The 18,215-nt window shown below is 49.1% G+C and overlaps 1 protein-coding gene across 2 annotated transcripts in view; it reads right to left on the bottom strand.

Moving 5' to 3' along the window:
• LOC137439639 (sodium/glucose cotransporter 1) overlaps window positions 1-17,904 on the bottom strand; it is a gene marked incomplete at its 5' end in the record, with an annotated part of 66,224 nt that extends 48,320 nt beyond the window's left edge. For both annotated transcript variants that reach the window (XM_068135589.2, XM_068135590.2), the window contains 3 exon segments: window positions 11,452-11,602; window positions 15,692-15,799; window positions 17,769-17,904. In XM_068135589.2, coding sequence (XP_067991690.2) covers window positions 11,452-11,602; window positions 15,692-15,799; window positions 17,769-17,904 — 395 coding nt within the window.
• Window positions 17,905-18,215: the final 311 nt, after the last annotated feature.

Here is an 18,215-nt window from a genome sequence, read left to right as displayed (position 1 = left end):
ATGGGATCGAGCACCACATACCAACCACGGGCCCGCCGGTCTACGCCAGGGCCCGCCGCCTCGACCCAGCCAAGCTCGCCGTGGCGAAGGCCGAATTCGACGCGTTGGAGCACCTCGGCATCGTGCGGCGCTCCGATAGCGCGTGGGCCTCGCCACTGCACATCGTGCCAAAGCCGGGGGGTGGATGGCGCCCGTGAGGCGACTACCGCCGTCTCAATGACGCTACCACCCCCGACAGGTACCCGATCCCGCATATCCAAGACTTCTCCGCCCGTCTGGCGGGACGGGTCATTTTTTCGAAAATTGATCTCATACGGGGATATCACCAGGTACCTGTCAGGGCGGCCGACATCCCTAAAACGGCAGTCATCACGCCGTTCGGCTTATTCGAATTCTTGCGGATGCCGTTTGGTCTCAAGAACGCGGCTCAGGCGTTCCAGCGCTTGATGGACGGCGTGCTGCGTGACCTGCCATTCCTTTTCGTTTACCTGGACGACATCCTTGTCGCCAGCACGTCCCGGGCCGAGCACCTCCTCCACCTCCGAACACTGTTCGGGCGCCTCAGCGAGCACGGCCTCATCGTCAACCCGGCCAAATGCCACTTCGGCACGACGGCCGTTGATTTTTTGGGCCACCACATCACCAAGAACGGGGCCGTGCCGCTGCCAACCAAGGTCGAGGCCATCACCACGTTCCCGCGTCCCCGCACCATAAAGGCCCTGCAGGAATTCCTGGGAATGGTGAATTTTTATCACCGCTTCGTGCCCCGCGCTGCTCAACTCATGCGGCCCCTCTACGAAGCCCTCCGGGGCAAGCCGGCCAAGCACGACATCGCCTGGTCCGCAGCAATGGATGCGGCCTTCCAAAGCTCAAAGCGGGCCCTCGCCGACGCAACACTGCTCGCTCACCCGGTGCTCAACGCTCCCATCGCCCTCACCACGGATGCCTCCGACTACGCGGTGGGTGCCGTATATGAGCAATGGGTGAACGGGGTTTGGCAGCCACTCGCTTTTTTCAGCCGGCAGCTCCGGCCGAACGAGCTCAAATACAGCACGTTTGACCAGGAGCTCCTCGGTATACACCTGGCCGTCCGCCATTTCCGCCACCTCCTGGAGGGCCGACCTTTCACGGCGTTCGTCGACCACAATCCGTTGGTTTACGCCATGGCCAAGGTCACGGAGCCGTGGTCGGCCCGCCAACAGCGCCACCTCTCCGCCGTGTTGGAGTTTACCACGGACATCCGGCACATCGCCAGCAAAAACAACGCCGTGGCCGACTGTCTTTCCCGGGCCAGCGCGAACGCGGTCCACCTGGGCGTGGACTTTGCGCTTATGGCGGCGGACCAAACCACCGACACCACGGTGCAAGCCCTCCTGGCGGCGGACACGGGCCTCCGCCTGGCCGACATCCCCTTCGCGGACACTGTCCTGCTCTGCAACGTCTCCCAAGGCCAGCCTCGCCCCATCATGCCCGTCACCTGGCAACGCCGCATCTTCGCCTCCCTCCACGGCCTTTCCCACCCGGGCCGGAAAGCTTCCCAGAAGCTGGTGTTGGCGCGATTCGTCTGGCACGGCCTTCGTCGGGACGTCCGCGATTGGACCAGCACCTGCACGGCCTGCCAACGGGCCAAGGTCCACCGACACACCCAGGCCCCGCTGGCACCTTTCACCGTGCCCGAACGACGTTTCGACCACGTCAACGTGGATCTGGTGGGCCCCCTCCCCCCGTCACGGGGGTTCACACACCTGCTCACCATGGTGGACAGGACCACCAGGTGGCCGGAGGCCGTTCCCCTCGTCTCCACCACCACCGCCGACGTGGTGCAGGCTTTCATCGCCACCTGGGTCGCCCGCTTCGGCGCACCGGCGGACATCTCGTCAGACCGCGGACCACAGTTCACCTCCGAGCTGTGGGGCGCGGTCGCCCGCAACCTGGGGGTCAAGCTCCACCGTACTACGGCCTACCACCCCCAAGCAAACAGGTTGTGCGAGCGATTCCACCGCTCCATGAAGGCCGCGCTCATGGCCGGCCTTCAAGACGGCGGTTGGGCCGACCGGCTGCCGTGGGTCCTTTTGGGCCTCCGCACGGCCCCCAAGGAGGACCTCCAGGCATCCACCGCCGAGCTTGTCTATGGCCAGGCGCTACGCGTCCCGGGCGAATTCGTGCCCGACGCTACCAGTCCCTGGTCCGCAGCTCACCAGCGCTCGGACCTCCAGGAGGCCGCCCGACGGTTTGCCCCCGTGCCAACATCCCACCACGGTGACCCCCAGTCCTACGTCCCCCCAGCACTTCGCACAGCGGAGTATGTTTTTGTGCGTCACGACGCACATCGGGGGCCACTCCGGCCGCCGTACGACGGGCCCTTCCGGGTGCTGCGACGGGACGACAAGTCGTTCGTCATCGACATCGGCGGCAGCTCGGACCGGATTGCGGTGGACCGTCTCAAGCCGGCGCACGTGGACGTCGACCACCCACCACGGGTGGCCCTTCCGCCGCGGCGAGGCCGCCCCCCATCCACGGTGCCCCCCACTCAACCGCCCACCACCACACCGGACCCCCTCCCACGACCCGCCAGGGGTCGCTTCGGCCGGGTCATCAGGACCCCCTTCAAATTGACCCTGCCGGTGCAATTCGATTCTGGGGGGATGTGTGTAGCGGCTACCGCTGGGTTTTCACAATCGCCTTGCACCTATCAAGGACGCGGAGCGATCACCATGCCGGGCTCGTCCAGGACGCCCGGGCAGGCCCGCGCTCAACTTGCCAGGCCTCGGTCGGGACGCCCGGGCATGCCCGGGCATGCCCGGGCAGGCTCGCCCTCAACTTGCCAGGCCGCAGCCAGGACGCTGGGCCACGCCCCCTCTCGCCTTTCCTGGGCAAACGCTCCGGGATAATATGTATATATATTGCTGCCCGATAAACGGGCTTTTCAGAGTGCCTGAGTGTTTGGTTTGATTAAAGCAACTCGGATGAATTCCAGCTTTTTGTCGCATCCATTCTTCCGATCGATGTGGGAGCCCCAGCTCCTTCAGTTTCCCATTAATCGTACACTTTTCAAAATCCAATCTCACCCCTCCCCTCCAAATCTTCCCCATCACCCATCTCTTTCAAATTTTCCCCCTTGCCGCTCCCCTCCAAATCTTCCCCATCACCCATCCCTTTCAAATCTTCCCCCTTGCCCCTCCCCTCCAAATCTTCCCCATCACCCCTTCCCTCCAAAACGTCCCCATCACCCCTCCCCTCCAAAACTTCCCCATCACCCCTCCCCTCTAAATCTACCCCCTTGCCCCTCCCCTCCAAATCATCCCCATCACCCATTCCTTTCAAATCTCCCCCCACACCCCTCCCCTCCGAGACTCTCCCTCGCTCCTCCCCTCCTAGACTCCCCTCTCACCCCTCCTCCTCAAAGCGTCCTCCCCGCTTCTTCCCCCTTCCAACTTTCACCTTCATCTCCCTCAACCTTCTGCCTCGCTCTTCCCCCTCGTCAAATAACACCTCACTGCGCCTCTCCCAATCACCATCAAACCTTTTGTCCGCCCCATTCTTCCCTTTCTCCAAGCTATTCTGTAATCTCTGACACACCTTCAACAGCTCTCCCTACCTCTTCCTCCTCTTCCACATCTTACCCTACCGCTCCCCCCCCCCCCCCCTGTTCTGTATCCAATGCTCCCCCTTTCTCTTCCTTAACAGTATGGACCTCAAACATCCGGGGCCTTCGCTCAAACTTGTCTGATCTCTCCATGCAGGTTGCTTCTGACAAACCAGATGTGATCTGCTGAACAGAAACTTTCCTCCTTCATGATGTCTCTGATTCCTTGGTATCTCTCCCAGGTTACTCCCGCCTCCGGTATGATAGACCTGAGCCTCGTCCTGGAGGTGGGGTTGCTATCTTTATAAAAAACTCTCTTCCTCACTCGCCCTGCACTGCCCTCTCTCCACCTCACCCCCAGGAATACCTTTGGCTACGGCTTCCCCTTCGCTCCCACCTTTTGTTCATATGTGTGTTGTACCGTCCACCAAACAGTGATGACTCCATCTACATCTCGCTGTCTGAGAATATGGACCAACTTCTATCTACCCATCCCAACTCTCTCTTCCTCATATGTGGTGATTTCAACTGTCACCATGCCAGTTGGCTGGGTGTGGGTACCGCTCTCACCAGCCATGGCTCTTCAGCAAAGGACTTCTGTGACTCACTGGGACTGACACAATCTGTCAATTTCCCAACCCGGATTTCAGTCAACGGAGCATCTTCTCTTCTGGACTTGGTTATGACTAACTTCCCTGAAAATGTCTGCTGCTCTTCTTATGCTCCCCTGTCGGCTCTTCTGATCAAGTGCTTGTTAAAGTGGACATCTCTCTGACCATTCTCAGAGAGCCTCCTCAGCGTCGACGAGTCTGGCATTTCACTCAGGCCAACTGGCACGGTCTTCAGGCAGCCATCAATCATCTGGACTGGTCTCCCATCTCTACCGCCTCTGACATCAACTCATCCTGGGAATTCTTCCAAAGTAAATTGCTCTCTCTCATGCACAGATTTATCCCATCTCGTCTTCAGTTGTCATACCCTTCCTCCCGTCCATGGTACACGGAATCTTGTGGTGAGGCTATTGCCCAGAAACAACTTGCTTTCGTCTCCTGAAAGCAAATCCAATGGAAGGAAATCTCATTTCCTTTCACAAAGCCCGAAACAAGTGTGTGTCCACCCTCAGGAGAGCCAGGAAACAATATCTCTCCGTTCTCAGAACCGAACTCTCTTATCTGTCTCCCTCTTCCAAATCCTGGTGGCGTCTGGTCAAATCTGTTTCTGGTGTTTGTTCCCCCTCCATCCCCTCCCTCACCTCAAATGGCCACAAGGCTGACTCCGCACGTGAAAAAGCTGAATGCCTCAACTCTGTGTTTGCCTTTAAATCTTGTGTCCCAAACCCATCCCTCTCTGTACCCACCGTACCCAGTCGTACCCAGCTGCTCCTGGACTCTGTGTCCTTTCCTCCTGACAAGGTGGAAAAGTTTCTGTCAACCCTCGACTCGGATTCTGCAACTGGACCTGACGGCATCAGCCCACGGGTCTTAAAATCCTGTTCTTCCGCTCTTTCACTCCCTCTCTCTGTTCTCTTCACCCTCTCTTTTGCTCAAGGTCATCTTCCATCTGCTTGGAAATCTGCCAACATCACCGCTCTGCACAAAAAGGTGCAAAAACAGATCCCAGCAACTACAGACCAATCAGCCTTCTCCCAATTATCAGCAAAGTCATGGAATCCATCATTGCTTCAGATATGAAATCTTTCCTCTTCTCCAATGGCTTGATCTCTGATCATCAATTTGGTTTCAGACCAGGACACTCTACTCTGGACATGCTGCTTCTGCTTTCTCAACAATGGATGGAGGTCCTCAATGCCAAACAGGAAATTAGAGCAGTCTCCCTTGACATATCACGTGCCTTCGATACGGTCTGGCACCCCGCTCTGCTCACCAAACTCTCCTCTTTTGGTATCCATGGAAATCTCCATGCATGGCTGGCGGACTTCCTCTCTAGTCGTAGTCAACGTGTGGCCCTGAATGGGTTTCTCTCATCTCCTCTTCCTGTTCAGGCTGGAGTTCCACAAGGCAGTGTTCTGGGCCCTGTGCTTTTTCTGGTCTTCATCAATGATCTCTCTGACTCTCTTGAAAATCCTCTATATCTCTTTGCTGATGACTCCACTCTCTGTCGCTCCATTCTTCATCCCTCAGATCGGCAGTCTGCAGCCTCCTCACTCTCTGCAGACCTGGACAAAATCACAGACTGGGCAAACAAGTGGAACATGTCTTTCAATTCTGACAAATCTGACACTCTTACGATGTCTCTCCGAAAAGACCGACTGGACAACCCTCCCATCCACTTTCTGAATAATCCTCTCCAAGAAGTTCTGTCACTCAAGCTTTTGGGTCTCACTATCTGCCATGATCTTTCCTGGGAAAACCACATTTCAAATCTGGCCTCCAAAGCCAGTCGCCGACTGGGCATCCTCTGTCGTGCGAAGTCCTTCCTTGGCACACCTGAGCTCCTCACCACATGCAAGGCTTTCATCTGCAGCTCAATGGAATACTGCTCTCCCCTCTGGGCTGGTGCTCCTGCCTCACACCTAGCTCGCCTTCACGCTGTTGCAACCAAAGCATTCAGAATCATTGGAATCTCCCGCGATGAAGCTAACTCCAAGGGCCTCTCACTCACTCACCGCAGGCAGGTTGGTGGTCCTTCCGTCTTCTACCGACTCCTCTCTGGCCTTGCCCCCCCCCCCAGCTCTCTCTGGGCTCTGTCCCACAAATATTCCTTCAGGTCGCACAAGATCTGCCTGCAACCCTCTTATGGTCAAACTGCCAAAATCAGGACTCTCTGCTCACCTTCACTCCTTCATTCCTCTTTTCTCCCGCCTCTGGAACAAACTTCCTCACTCTCTTCAATCCCACTCCACCCTCCAGGTCTTTAAAACAGCTGTTCACCACCATCTCTTATCCTCCCCCATCCAAAACCTTGATATTTTCTACCCCCGCTAATTTCACCCCAATTCCACTTTTTTGAAATACCAACTTCTGTCCTGGAAGTCATTGGTGTCCTTGTGTTTTATACTTCTCCCTCCCCCCCCCCACCCTTCCCATGCCTCCTCCCCCCAAGCCCTCTCCCTTCCACACATCTCCCTGCTCTCAAATGTTGTGTTTGTGTGCTTCCCCTTCTCTCCCCATCTTGTTTTCCACTCCCTCTTTTTATATATTTTGTTTGTCTGGTTGATTTGTTTGTGAAGTAAATGTTAGCTCTTTCACGAGCCTCGATTCAGTATACAAAAAAAAATAAAAAATAAAAATAACCCCCCCATTTTGAAGCATGTGTAAATTTATGCTTATCCACCCCTACCCACCTAACATAAAGTGCTGTTGACATTTTTTCCCTTACAGGCTTTGGGATTGACAAGTGGATTCCCACTCCTAAATAGCTCAGGAACAATATAATCAATCGTCAAACCTTGGTAGCAGGGGGGTGCAACAAAAGTGAACATATCTGGAAGAGGCCCGGGAGCTATCTTGGACTTTTTAGGCTCAACACTTACCCTAATGGCGTTAATAATTAAGAAAACCTACCAATCCAGGTGCCTTCGCTAGGTTGCCCATTCGTAATTATTGTTGTCCACCAATCTCTTTCCTTGCTATGTGCCCAGCCCAATTATATTTCCCTTTTTTATTCTGATAAGAACTCACATAATACAACCTTACTTCTCACCTCTACTCTCGCTACTCTTTTCCTGTTCAATTATTATCCCCATGCTTTTTACGGCATAGCCCACACGGCAAAGCCGTAGAGCAGTGTTTGTTTGTCCCTATGTCTGTAATGTATGTCTCCTCAAATGTATACCAATCAGAGCTGAAGATCTGGTCACATGACAGGGTGATGTGATTACGTCTGATGTTATTACGTCAGTACGGCAGCTGACTCTCCACACACTGTCATTTTGATTTATATGCCGTTCATGCCAAACATATTGTCGAACCTGTCATATATATATCACAATCGCCATGCTCTACCTTTATGTTTTTCATTCAGTCTGAAACACAAACAAACCAAATATTAAAATGACCATCAAATATCGAAAGCATCAGCGTTACGGCTCTTCCAACAAAACGGTACGTATAGGCCTTAGGTGTCATGCCTCACCTTCGGGCCGCTTCGGACAAATTAAGCTCAGCTTTCTTAATACAGTAATGTATCGTTTTCGTAATAATAATCTTACTATACGGTAATTCACCAAATGTCCGTCCGTCCGTCCGTCTGTCTGTCTGTCTGTCTGTTTGAAGGTACCGTAAAAACTGCTGAACCGATCGCAAAGATATTTTGGGTGGATAATCCTGGGATCTCCAGGAGTAAAATAGGCTATTTAGTTTTCCCAATTTCAGCTTTAGTCTCCAGCATTCTCAGGTTAGGACTCCCGCATAACATTCGCGTTCGCATGACGTTCATTGTTCTCATTGTGACGATATTGTTTTCCTGGGTGCCGCACAAATGGCTGCACCGATCACTGCACAGCTGCACCTGCCACGATCAGGACACGGGTTGAATTCCTGTTTGAGAGAATTCTAACCCATTTCAACTGAAGGAAACACGTATCGGGAGTACATACGACATAGCGATTGTGAACACGATTATCGATCACGATTCACGACCACGATCATCACGATCATAGTGTATCGATCACTGTGGGACATTTGGTGAATTCTAGTAAGATACTGTTTAGATTTTGATGATTTGTGTGTGATATGATTTAACGGATGTTTATATGAATCGTTTAAAATAAAAAAGCCTTCAATTTCTGATATTTTACCTTTTCATTTGGGTTTCCCAATTGAAGCCCCGCCCGTAGGGTGGGTACCGTTGCTAACATTCGCGTTCGCATAACGTTCATTGTGACGATGTTCTCATTGTGACGATGTTGTTTTTCCGGGTGCCGCACAAATGGCTGCACCGATCGAACTCGGTGACCTTGGACAAAGACCTTTTAAAGGGCATGGGTTGTTAGAGGACACGGGAGTACATACAATATCGGGAGTACTAACTGCAAGCGTCTTCAGTATCAAGCTTAAATCTGTCATGGCGGATCTGAAGAGCGGAATGCTTGGAGAAGTGGTGGGCTACTTCGGCATGAAGGAGGATCAGAAATGTGGACACCCACACTGCCACATCCTGCTGATACTTGCTCCCGCATGACGTTATTTTCCCGGGTGCCGCACAAACGGCTGCACCGATCGCAATTTAACGGATGTTTATATGAATCGTTTAAAATAGAAAAAGCCTTCAATTTCTGATATTTAGCCTTTTCATTTGGGCCTCCCAATTGAAGCCCCGCCCATAGGGTGAGTACCGTTGCTAGTAATAATAATATAGTAAATATCACCATAACACATTAATCCCAATGTCGTGAATACAACGTTAATGGATTGAAGCGGTGTATGGTTCATGCATCAATGATAAGCGGTGTATGGTACGAACAACCGCGGAAGTAAGGAATTCGCCTCGGTTTTTTGATAGTGATATCATTTTCGAAATAATGATAACGTAACTAATATTATAGTAAATCTAATCGTAACACCAAGCAGGAAGGGTCATTCCTCTTTGGGGTATATATATATTACAGTCGATCTATGGTTGGGTCTCAAGAACATTGGGTGTGTGTTCATTTACCAAGTATCTTGTGAAGAGATCGCCAAGTGGTTTGAGCATTCGAGCAAGCACTCCATTCAAAACAGTTAAGGAACAGCTGGCTTGGCAAGCGCTAGCTAGCTGCTTGGTAAATGAGCACAACCCAGGCTTCCTCCCTTTTAATTTCGTGTTAAACAGCAGGAAAAGTGGGTTTCATTGGTGGTTTTCAAAACAAAACCTTAATTGGTGGGTTTCAAAAGGCCGCTACGAAAAATGCTACTTTAGTGACAGGGTCATGTTATTTACCCAACCCTTGTGGGGTATATAGATTACAGTAGATCTTTGCTCAATTCTATAAGTAAAACTTACCTCACGGATGTCTGGATTCTTAAAAATTCTTTTTTAAATGTTATAAATAGCATTAGCGACTGTTTAAAAAGCTAATCATGTGTTTGTGGTTTATAATATTTTACTAGCCCGGCTACGCCGTTGTTAGACTTTCGGTCTTGTTTTTTTTAATGGGGGGATATTGTAATCGGCTCCGTCCATCCGTTTGTCCATCACGCTATCTCCTCCTAAATGGTTTGGCAGAATTTCACCAAACTTTGTAGTTATGATCACCACATGGAAAGAAGATGCAAGAGCAGTATCATTTTTGGCCCTGCCCATTGAGGCAGGGCCAAAAGGTTAAATACCAAAAAATGCAATTACGAGCACATTTTAAAACCTTTTAAAATGAAACTTTGTATATGAAGTCAACATTAGGGGACGCATGAAATGTGTAACGATTTTTTGGATTTGACGCCTCTTTCATACCCCAGGGGTGGGGACATCAGGACACAGGGTCACATAAACCCTTGTTTACCCGTTGATTCTCTGTCGTCTCCTTTTTTAAATCCTCGACAAAGGGTTCATAATACTGTCATGTGAATACCCTCCGGGTAATACCAGGGCTCGCGAATGACCAAACGGCTTTAATTGAGGCGATGACCAAATACGGATTTTGCTATCACAGCACGGGAGCAAGAATGAAGAAGAAGAAGAAGCGGAAGCGCTTATCTGGAGAGGGAACGAACAAAAACGGGAATCCGGGGTAAAATGTACAAAAGGAAACACGTTAATTTCAGAACCCGAGAACAAGGAACGCGACGGTAAATAAATAATGATCCTAAATTGGGATCCCACACACCGACTTCCAAATACGAGACAGGGGAATGAATTGCAAAAATAACTGTCCGTCGTGTACGTTTGAAATGTGGTGCGTCTTAACTGTCTGCAGTCTTGTCCACCGTCCAACGCGGCTCCAAGCTCCGGCGCGAGGAAAACCCTCCGCCCGCTTCGCCCACGCGCTCCACCAGGCCCGAGCCAACGCCCCACTCCAGGCTCCTCGTCGACCGCCCACGAGGTCCGTTCGCTCCACGGCACGCCTCGCTCCAGCACCAAAAGCAACTGGGCTAGCGATCTCCCCACGAAGCCGATCTCCAACACGAGGCCGATCTCCAACACGAGGCACCACAAGAGCCAGGAACGGAGAGTGAAGAGCGAAAGACCGGCACAACTCAATCCCCCAGAGCGAAGCTTTTTCACGACTCAATCCCCCAGAGCGAAGCTTTTTCACGACTCAATCCCCCAGAGCGAAGCTTCCAAAATCCCGCCAGCGAGTCCTTTTGAAACCTGGCATGTGACGTCAGTTCTGGCGCGTTACCAACCAGAGCCTCATAGCTTCCCCCCGTTTGCCGAACCTCCTCGCGCCTTCCGCGCTGATTCGCTCCAGGTTCGCGCCTTCCGCCCCAACCAATCACAGTCCTCCTGGGCGTGGTTACAGCTCGTCTCACGCGATGTTGCTAGGCCAGCTGGTGGTGCGGCTGGCGGCGGCCATCCGGCGATGCCCCGATCTGGCTTCCTGCCGATCTTCTTCCAAGGTCATTGTAAGGGAAGGGGACTTATTTAATGTTCGCTGAGGGCCTATCTAAGTGTTTATATGAGTGCGTTGCCATAAGGGACAAAGGAAGGATTACCAGGTCTGACACACAGGGTCTCATCTTAATCCCTACAACTATTTAACACATGAACATCCTTGTATGTTCACAGGTATACACTTACCCCGACAAACCGCCTAAAAAACACAGAACTTATGACAAGGTCGATTCCCTATCGCGACAGTCGAAGCATGTTACCCATTCAGATCTATCTGTCTCTAGATATTGCTCTACCCAAATTTATAACAATACATTTACAAATAGTTTGAAATAAAAAAACATGCAAATGTAGGAATGAATAGTAATCAGTACCGTCCCACAATCATAAATTCTCTCTCTGAGGCCTTCAGTCGAATCCTTGCGTAGATATCCATAGTGAATAGGGTGCTGGCACTGTTAAATATCGACGTCAAGGAGCTCATGAGAGATGACAACATTACAGCCATCATTAGGCCACGCAGTCCTGTGGGTCACACATTGCAGTCCCGAGTTTTATGAGAAACAAATGAAAATTTGCTCAATCCTGGCAATCTCAAAAAGAAGCCACACAAACAGGTTGGGATTATACATTTTAAAAGGAAAAAAGGCACATCCAATCAAAAGGTAACTAGATCTTCTTTGAAAATCTTGTAATAAACAAGCAAGAGTAGATCCGGTCTCAGGTGACGTTTCATCCGCTTCCCAGTGAGCTTCCTCAGGCCTATAGACCTACGTGGCTGCTTTTTTTTCCCCCAAGGCGACAATTCGTGTGAGTCAAGTTCCAGTGTGAGAGGTCATTTGAGGAGTGCTTTTATTCTGCTGAGCCTTCGGCAACAAACGGCAATCGCATAATCGATGGTCTGCTCTGCAGTTTTTATTATTTATCTGCGATCTGGTATTGTATGTTTGGGGGGAGTAAATGAGCGTGTTCATTCTTGATTTTGTGTTTCTGGCTGGGTTCACGTTCACTTTTGACATGATGACTTGTGGATTGCATGATTGTTGGAGTTTCCGTTGGGTGTTATGCATGTGTGGGGATGGTGTTGGGTATCGAGCATTGGTGGTTTTTGCTCACATTGTCCAGGTGTTTGTACCATCCAGTTTTTGTCATTCGTATCAGAGGTGTGTATTGTGTGGGTATGCCTACCGTCTCCCCAATTTACATTACCCTCTCGGCTCTTCACATGCCATGCTTCCAGTATCAATCTGTGTCGTTTGTTGGACGTTGAGTCTCGGACACGGGTCCCGTTGAAGTCAAATTTGTGACCAGATTGCAGGAAATGACGTGCTATGGCTGACTGTGCCACCTTTCTCACCCTCATTGCTCTATCATGGTCATCTGGCATTGTTTCAAATTTCTTCCAGTTTCACCAATGTAGAATTGGTCACAGTCTCTCCATGGTGAATGGTAAACTAACACTGATTTAGTTGATATTGTATCCTTTAGCTTTGAAATTACATTGCAGATGGTACGTAGAGGCTTGTACTTGTAGGCTACACCAATCCGTGTGTTACGTACTATCCTGCCAATCCTTTTGGAAAGCCCTAGACAGTACGGTAGTACACAGTGCCCAAGCGTGTCTGGCTCCTTCCATTCTGCCAATTTTGGTTATTTAATGGTAGGGGAGTATTCCCTTGCTATACTTATTATTGAGCAGGACTCCTCTAACCAATGTAATTAGTCTGTGCGACACTGCACTTGCGTGTGATTGGGTTTCAGGAGTTAAAAATTCAGTAACCTGTTGGTGTCGATTGGTTTCCTTATGTTGATGTAGGGTATAAAGGTTCTTCTTATTCATTTTTTGATGGATGGATGAAAATAGCCAGGTGTTGAAGCGGATTCACCGCTTAGACGCACACACTCAGGAATACTTTGCTCCGCTTCCAGTTTTGCCGGTGAGGTCGTGTGTTTTTCCCAGCTCTCCACGCTACCAAAGCTAAGAATTTTACCATTTGTATTTTTGTCAAAACTGTATTTTAATTTTACGGTGTGAGTGCCTAGTGTGTGTTCCGAGTTAGATCTCGGTGTAAATCGTGCATACCTGTGTTTAGTCGTCTGTTGGTTCCTGCCACATTTTCAGGCCTGGTTTTCTCGGCCTCGAGGCTTTGTTGTTTCCTCTCGGCGGTCGTTTGTGGGCCATTTTTCCAGTTTTTTTTCACCCCATACTTCCCCGAACATCTTCCTCTCCCACCCCCCACACCCCTTCCCACGCCTCCTCCCCCCAAGCCCTCTACCTCCCACTGATCTCCCGATGTCCCTGCTCTCAAATGTTGTACTTGTGTGCTTCACCCTCTCTCCCCATCTTGTCTCCCGCTCCCCTTATTTCGTCTTATAATAATAATAATAATACATTTATTTTGTATAGCGCTTTTCAAGAAACCCAAAGATGCTTTGACATAGTACGTAAAACAAAGACAAAAAAGACAAAAATACGTAATTAAATAACCAAACAGAAAGGAAGGAGAAGGAGAAGAGATGGTCGGGGGTTGAATGCGGTGTTGAACAGGTGGGTCTTGAGTGATGATTTGAATGTGCTGAGTGAGGAGGAGTCTCTGATGGTTTGAGGGAGTGGGTTCCAGAGTGTGGGAGCGGCGATGGAGAAGGCCCTGTCCCCCCAGGATCTGAGTTTGGTCCGGATGGGGGGGGGGGGGGGGGGGCGTTGGCAGCAGCAGAGCAGAGGGTGCGGGTGGGAGTGTGTCTGGGGAGGAGCTCAGTCAGGTAGGATGGGGCCAGGTTATGGAGGGCTTTGTAGGTCAGGAGGAGGATTTTGTACTGGATTCTCTGGGAGATGGGGAGCCAGTGGAGCTTGTGAAGGACGGGGGTGATGTGGTCCCGGGCCCGGGAGTGGGTGAGTAGACGGGCAGCGGAGTTCTGAATGTATTGAAGTTTATTGATGATATTTGAGGGTGAACCATAGAGGAGGCTGTTGCAGTAGTCCAGACGGGAAGTGATGAAGGCGTGGATGAGGGTTTCTGCAGCTGTGGAGGAGAGGGATGGACGGAGACGGGCAATGTTTTTCAGATGAAAGAAGGCTGTCTTGGTGATCTGTTTAGTGTGTTTGTCGAAGGAGAGGGTTTGGTCAAAGATGATGCCAAGATTCCGGATGTGAGGGGAGGTGGATACTGGGATACCGTCGATGTTGAGGGTGAAGTTGTGGGTGGATTTGGTGAGCGTTTTTGGTCCAATAATGATTATTTCGGATTTATCACAGTTTAGTTTGAGGAAGTTGATTTGAAGCCAGGATTTTATTTCAGTGATGCAGTTTGTCAGGATAGAGTGGGTGACGGTGGAAATTGACTTGGTGGAAATGAAAAGCTGGATGTCATCGGCAAAGCAGTGGAATTGGAGACCATGACGACGGATTAAGTGACCAAGGGGGAACAGGTACAGGATGAAGAGGAGGGGACCGAGAACTGAACCTTGGGGGACACCTTGGGGGAGGGGAGCGGTGGGGGATTTGCAGTTATTGATGGAGATGAACTGGTGCCTGTCGGAGAGGTATGATTTGATCCAAGAAAGGGCAGTGCCGGTAATGTTAAAGGTGGTTTCAAGTCGGGTAAGGAGGATGATGTGATTGATGGTGTCAAAGGCGGCGCTGAGGTCGAGAAGGATGAGAATATTGAGGTTACCGGCGTCGGAGGAGAGGAGAAGGTCGTTGGTGATTTTGAGGAGTGCAGTTTCCGTACTGTGGTTGAGGCGGAATCCAGATTGGAATATTTCATACAGGTTATTGGCAGAGAGTTGATGTTTGAGTTGAGTGGCTACAGCGCATTCCAAAACTTTTGACAGAAAGGGTAGGTTGGAGATGGGTCTGAAGTTATTTGGGGTGTCAGGGTTGAGTCCAGGTTTTTTCAGAATGGGGGTGACAGCAGCGATTTTGAGGGATGGTGGGACGATGCCAGTAGACAGGGAGGAGTTTATCGTTGCAGTGATAAGTGGAGAGAGAGCAGGAAGGCAAGCCTTAAAGCTGGAGGGGATGGGGTCCAGAGTGCAGGTGGCAGTTTTCATTCCTATGAGGAATTCAGAGAGGTCAGTAGGGGAGACTGGGGAAAACTGAGATAGGGGTTGGCAGGATAAGGGGGGCAGATGGTTTGAGGGGGAGATGGATCTTATATGATCATAAGATGGATCTTATGTGTCCGTTTTTTTTTTTTGTTTTTTTTTGCCATTAATGTTAGCTCTTACACGAGCCTCGATCTTGCATACAGAAAAACAACAACTTTGAGATCGTTCCACCCTCTGAAACCCACATATTATGGAGATAACAACACACACACACACACACACACACACACACACCTTTACCAGAAAATGAGAAATACCAGTAAAAAGTGATCATTTCCTCAATATAAATCACCAGTGAGCTTCCTAATGTCCTTCATATTATTGTTCGACACTGGAACACCTTCAGTTAACTTTCAAATTGAATAGAGAAAAAAGATTATCATAACAGCGGAAAACTTTTGCAATTGAAGAACCTTATTCGTAAATTTTGAAAAATAAGAATACCCAGATGATTTACTTTCTTGTGGAAATTTCAGCCAAAGTTGCTCAATAGAAGACCACACTCACCATTGGGTAGAAGATTCAGAACCAAAGTAGGATAAGCAATGTTTGTACATCCGACTTCTGTTCCACAATACTCCAGGCACTTTTCTGGTTCAATGCAAGCAATTTTATCTGAAAGAAAGGGAATTATCGAAATTTAGCCATGGTGAAGATGATAAACCTATCGGATAGCAACTATGACACTGTGAATAAACTGGTGTGTGTGTGTGTGAGTGTGTGTGCGTGTCTGTGTGTGTATTCGGCACTCAAATTGCACACGCGAATGAGCAAATAAAAAGACGCTTTTTGACTTTTGCGAAAATGTTTAAGATTTTGATTCAGACCCTAGACACTCCACTATAGAAAACCCGAACACGTAGGATTTCTCTTGTAGTTGTTGAAATATTATTCCAGTATTCATTGCAATTGCCTCTTTGGCATGATGGATGTGCAGGACACCTGAGTGCAAGTTTTCATGTAATATAATTGCCTCGTGAAATAATCGTTCAGCATGTGCAACTCGTGCATCCTTCGGTTTTTAGAGATAACACGAGACATCCTGAGCAAATTATAACGTCTTTCCGAGACACCAGCATGTGCATCATCCAAATTGATTACATTGTTTAACAATCCATTGTTATTCCATTGATGGGAATAGAGCTTGTGATTGATGCTGTGAAGAGGAACAGGTTGAGATGGTTTGGTCATGTGTTGAGGAAGGATGAAAGTGACTGGGTGAGAAGAGTGATGGAAATGAATGTAGAAGGAAGTAGGGGACGGGGAAGACCGAGAAAGACTTGGCTAAAGATGGTGGAAGAAGAAATGCGGGCAAGGGGGTTAACAAGGAGAGATGCAGAAAATAGGGCAAAATGGAGAAGATTGTCATGGGGCCCGCAAGGCTAACCCCCGCTCTAGCAGGGAAAATGGCCTTAAAATGCTTGTTGTGTGTGTTGCTGCTGTTTAACAATCCATTATAATTCCACATCTGTCAGTAAATGATAGGAATCAAGTCGCTGAACACCTTCAAGCAGGGTGTTGACCCCATTTTCCAGTGACCCTGATATCATGGCTCGGGATGCACGTGTATCCACCATTTCCATTTCCTGTTGGCCAGGATGCATGCAGCAATAGCAGCTGGTGTGACACTTGCTTCCTGGTACCCACGAGATTAATGGGGTTTGATCTCGACACAATGTTCTGTCGGGTTTGACCAGTTGACTCTGGGGAAGAGCTTCTGCTCCATGCAGACGAGGGCCATCAACTCCAAAACACGCGTCCTTGGTGTTCCCCCTCCAGAGTAGACTGGTCTATAAATTGAGAATGAAATGATCTTACCAGTATTGGCTGCATTACAATCCTACTGGGAAGTAGGGGGCTGTAGCTCCCCTTTTCCCTTAAAAAAATTAAATTGCTCCTGGCTGCCCCCAGAACTGTTTTGTGTACCGCAGACAGGTTAATGTGTGGCAGGCATTTCCTGTTGGTCAGGACGAATGCAGCAATAGCTGCTGTGGCACTGTGGCTTCCTGGTACCCACTCTAGTGATGGGTCTGATGGGGGATGAATCTTTCCACACATTTCCCAACAAGGGCGGCTTGCCACTCCTTACTCTAGAAATGGAACAAAGTATGTGGCTTGAGAAGGAAGAAGCTGTATCCAGTATGGGCATGATGCCTGGAATAATTGCCCATCTGTGTTCTGCCAACTGCAAGGGATCGATTTCAAACACTTTCTGTCCAAGTGATGGAGGACGTCAAATGCAATTTAACATTTAAAATAATTGTACTTATTTTACAAGGTTATTATTTTTAAATGCGACATGAGTTAACAGTGATGATTCACTTTCAAACATTTCCAACAAAAAAAAAAGAAAAAAAAAGAGGTCAACTAAAATATTTTTGAAAAAAATATGCAAATTATTCACAAATTGATTGCGTTAACCATCGCCATGAAAAATGGGATTCAGATATGAACAGTGAACAAAATGAATTGTCATACACGTGCATGTACATGCACACGTACGCACTATCAATGAGCAGAACAGACACTAGGCAGGGGAGGTTCAAACAAAAGTTGCTTGTTCAAGGGTGACATGGTCATATACCTGTGTATAAAATCCTGCTGATCATTCCTGGCATGACCATCAGAAACATGGGCAGCAATTTGAGGTATCCGCAAAGAATACAGCCAGCCTTCACATGACTCATGTTCTTTGCTGCCAAACATCGTTGGACAATAACCTACAGGGATGAAAACACAAATTAGCAGTGACAAGTTCAATGGTTTAGATTTTGGTATCGAGGTATTCTTTTTCAACAGTCATTTTGATTCATTTGGATCATGTTGACAGTAAATTGATGAACAGACTGTGATTGAAAATAAATGAACAAGTTTGCCATTGGTAGGAATCTCCTATAAATGGATGAGTTGTGTGTGTGTGTGTGAGGCATGTTTTTTGTGGAGTTCTACTGGAGCTTTCTGATGTGGAATGTGATACACCAAAATGATCATTATGATCTCCTGAGTTGATTGGTACCAATTAGTAGAAAAT

This window comes from Myxine glutinosa, chromosome 14 (genome assembly GCF_964187855.1).
Source record: "Myxine glutinosa chromosome 14, kmMyxGlut1.1, whole genome shotgun sequence".
NCBI lineage: Eukaryota > Metazoa > Chordata > Myxini > Myxiniformes > Myxinidae > Myxine > Myxine glutinosa.
This window is presented reverse-complemented; position numbering and strand designations above follow the sequence as displayed.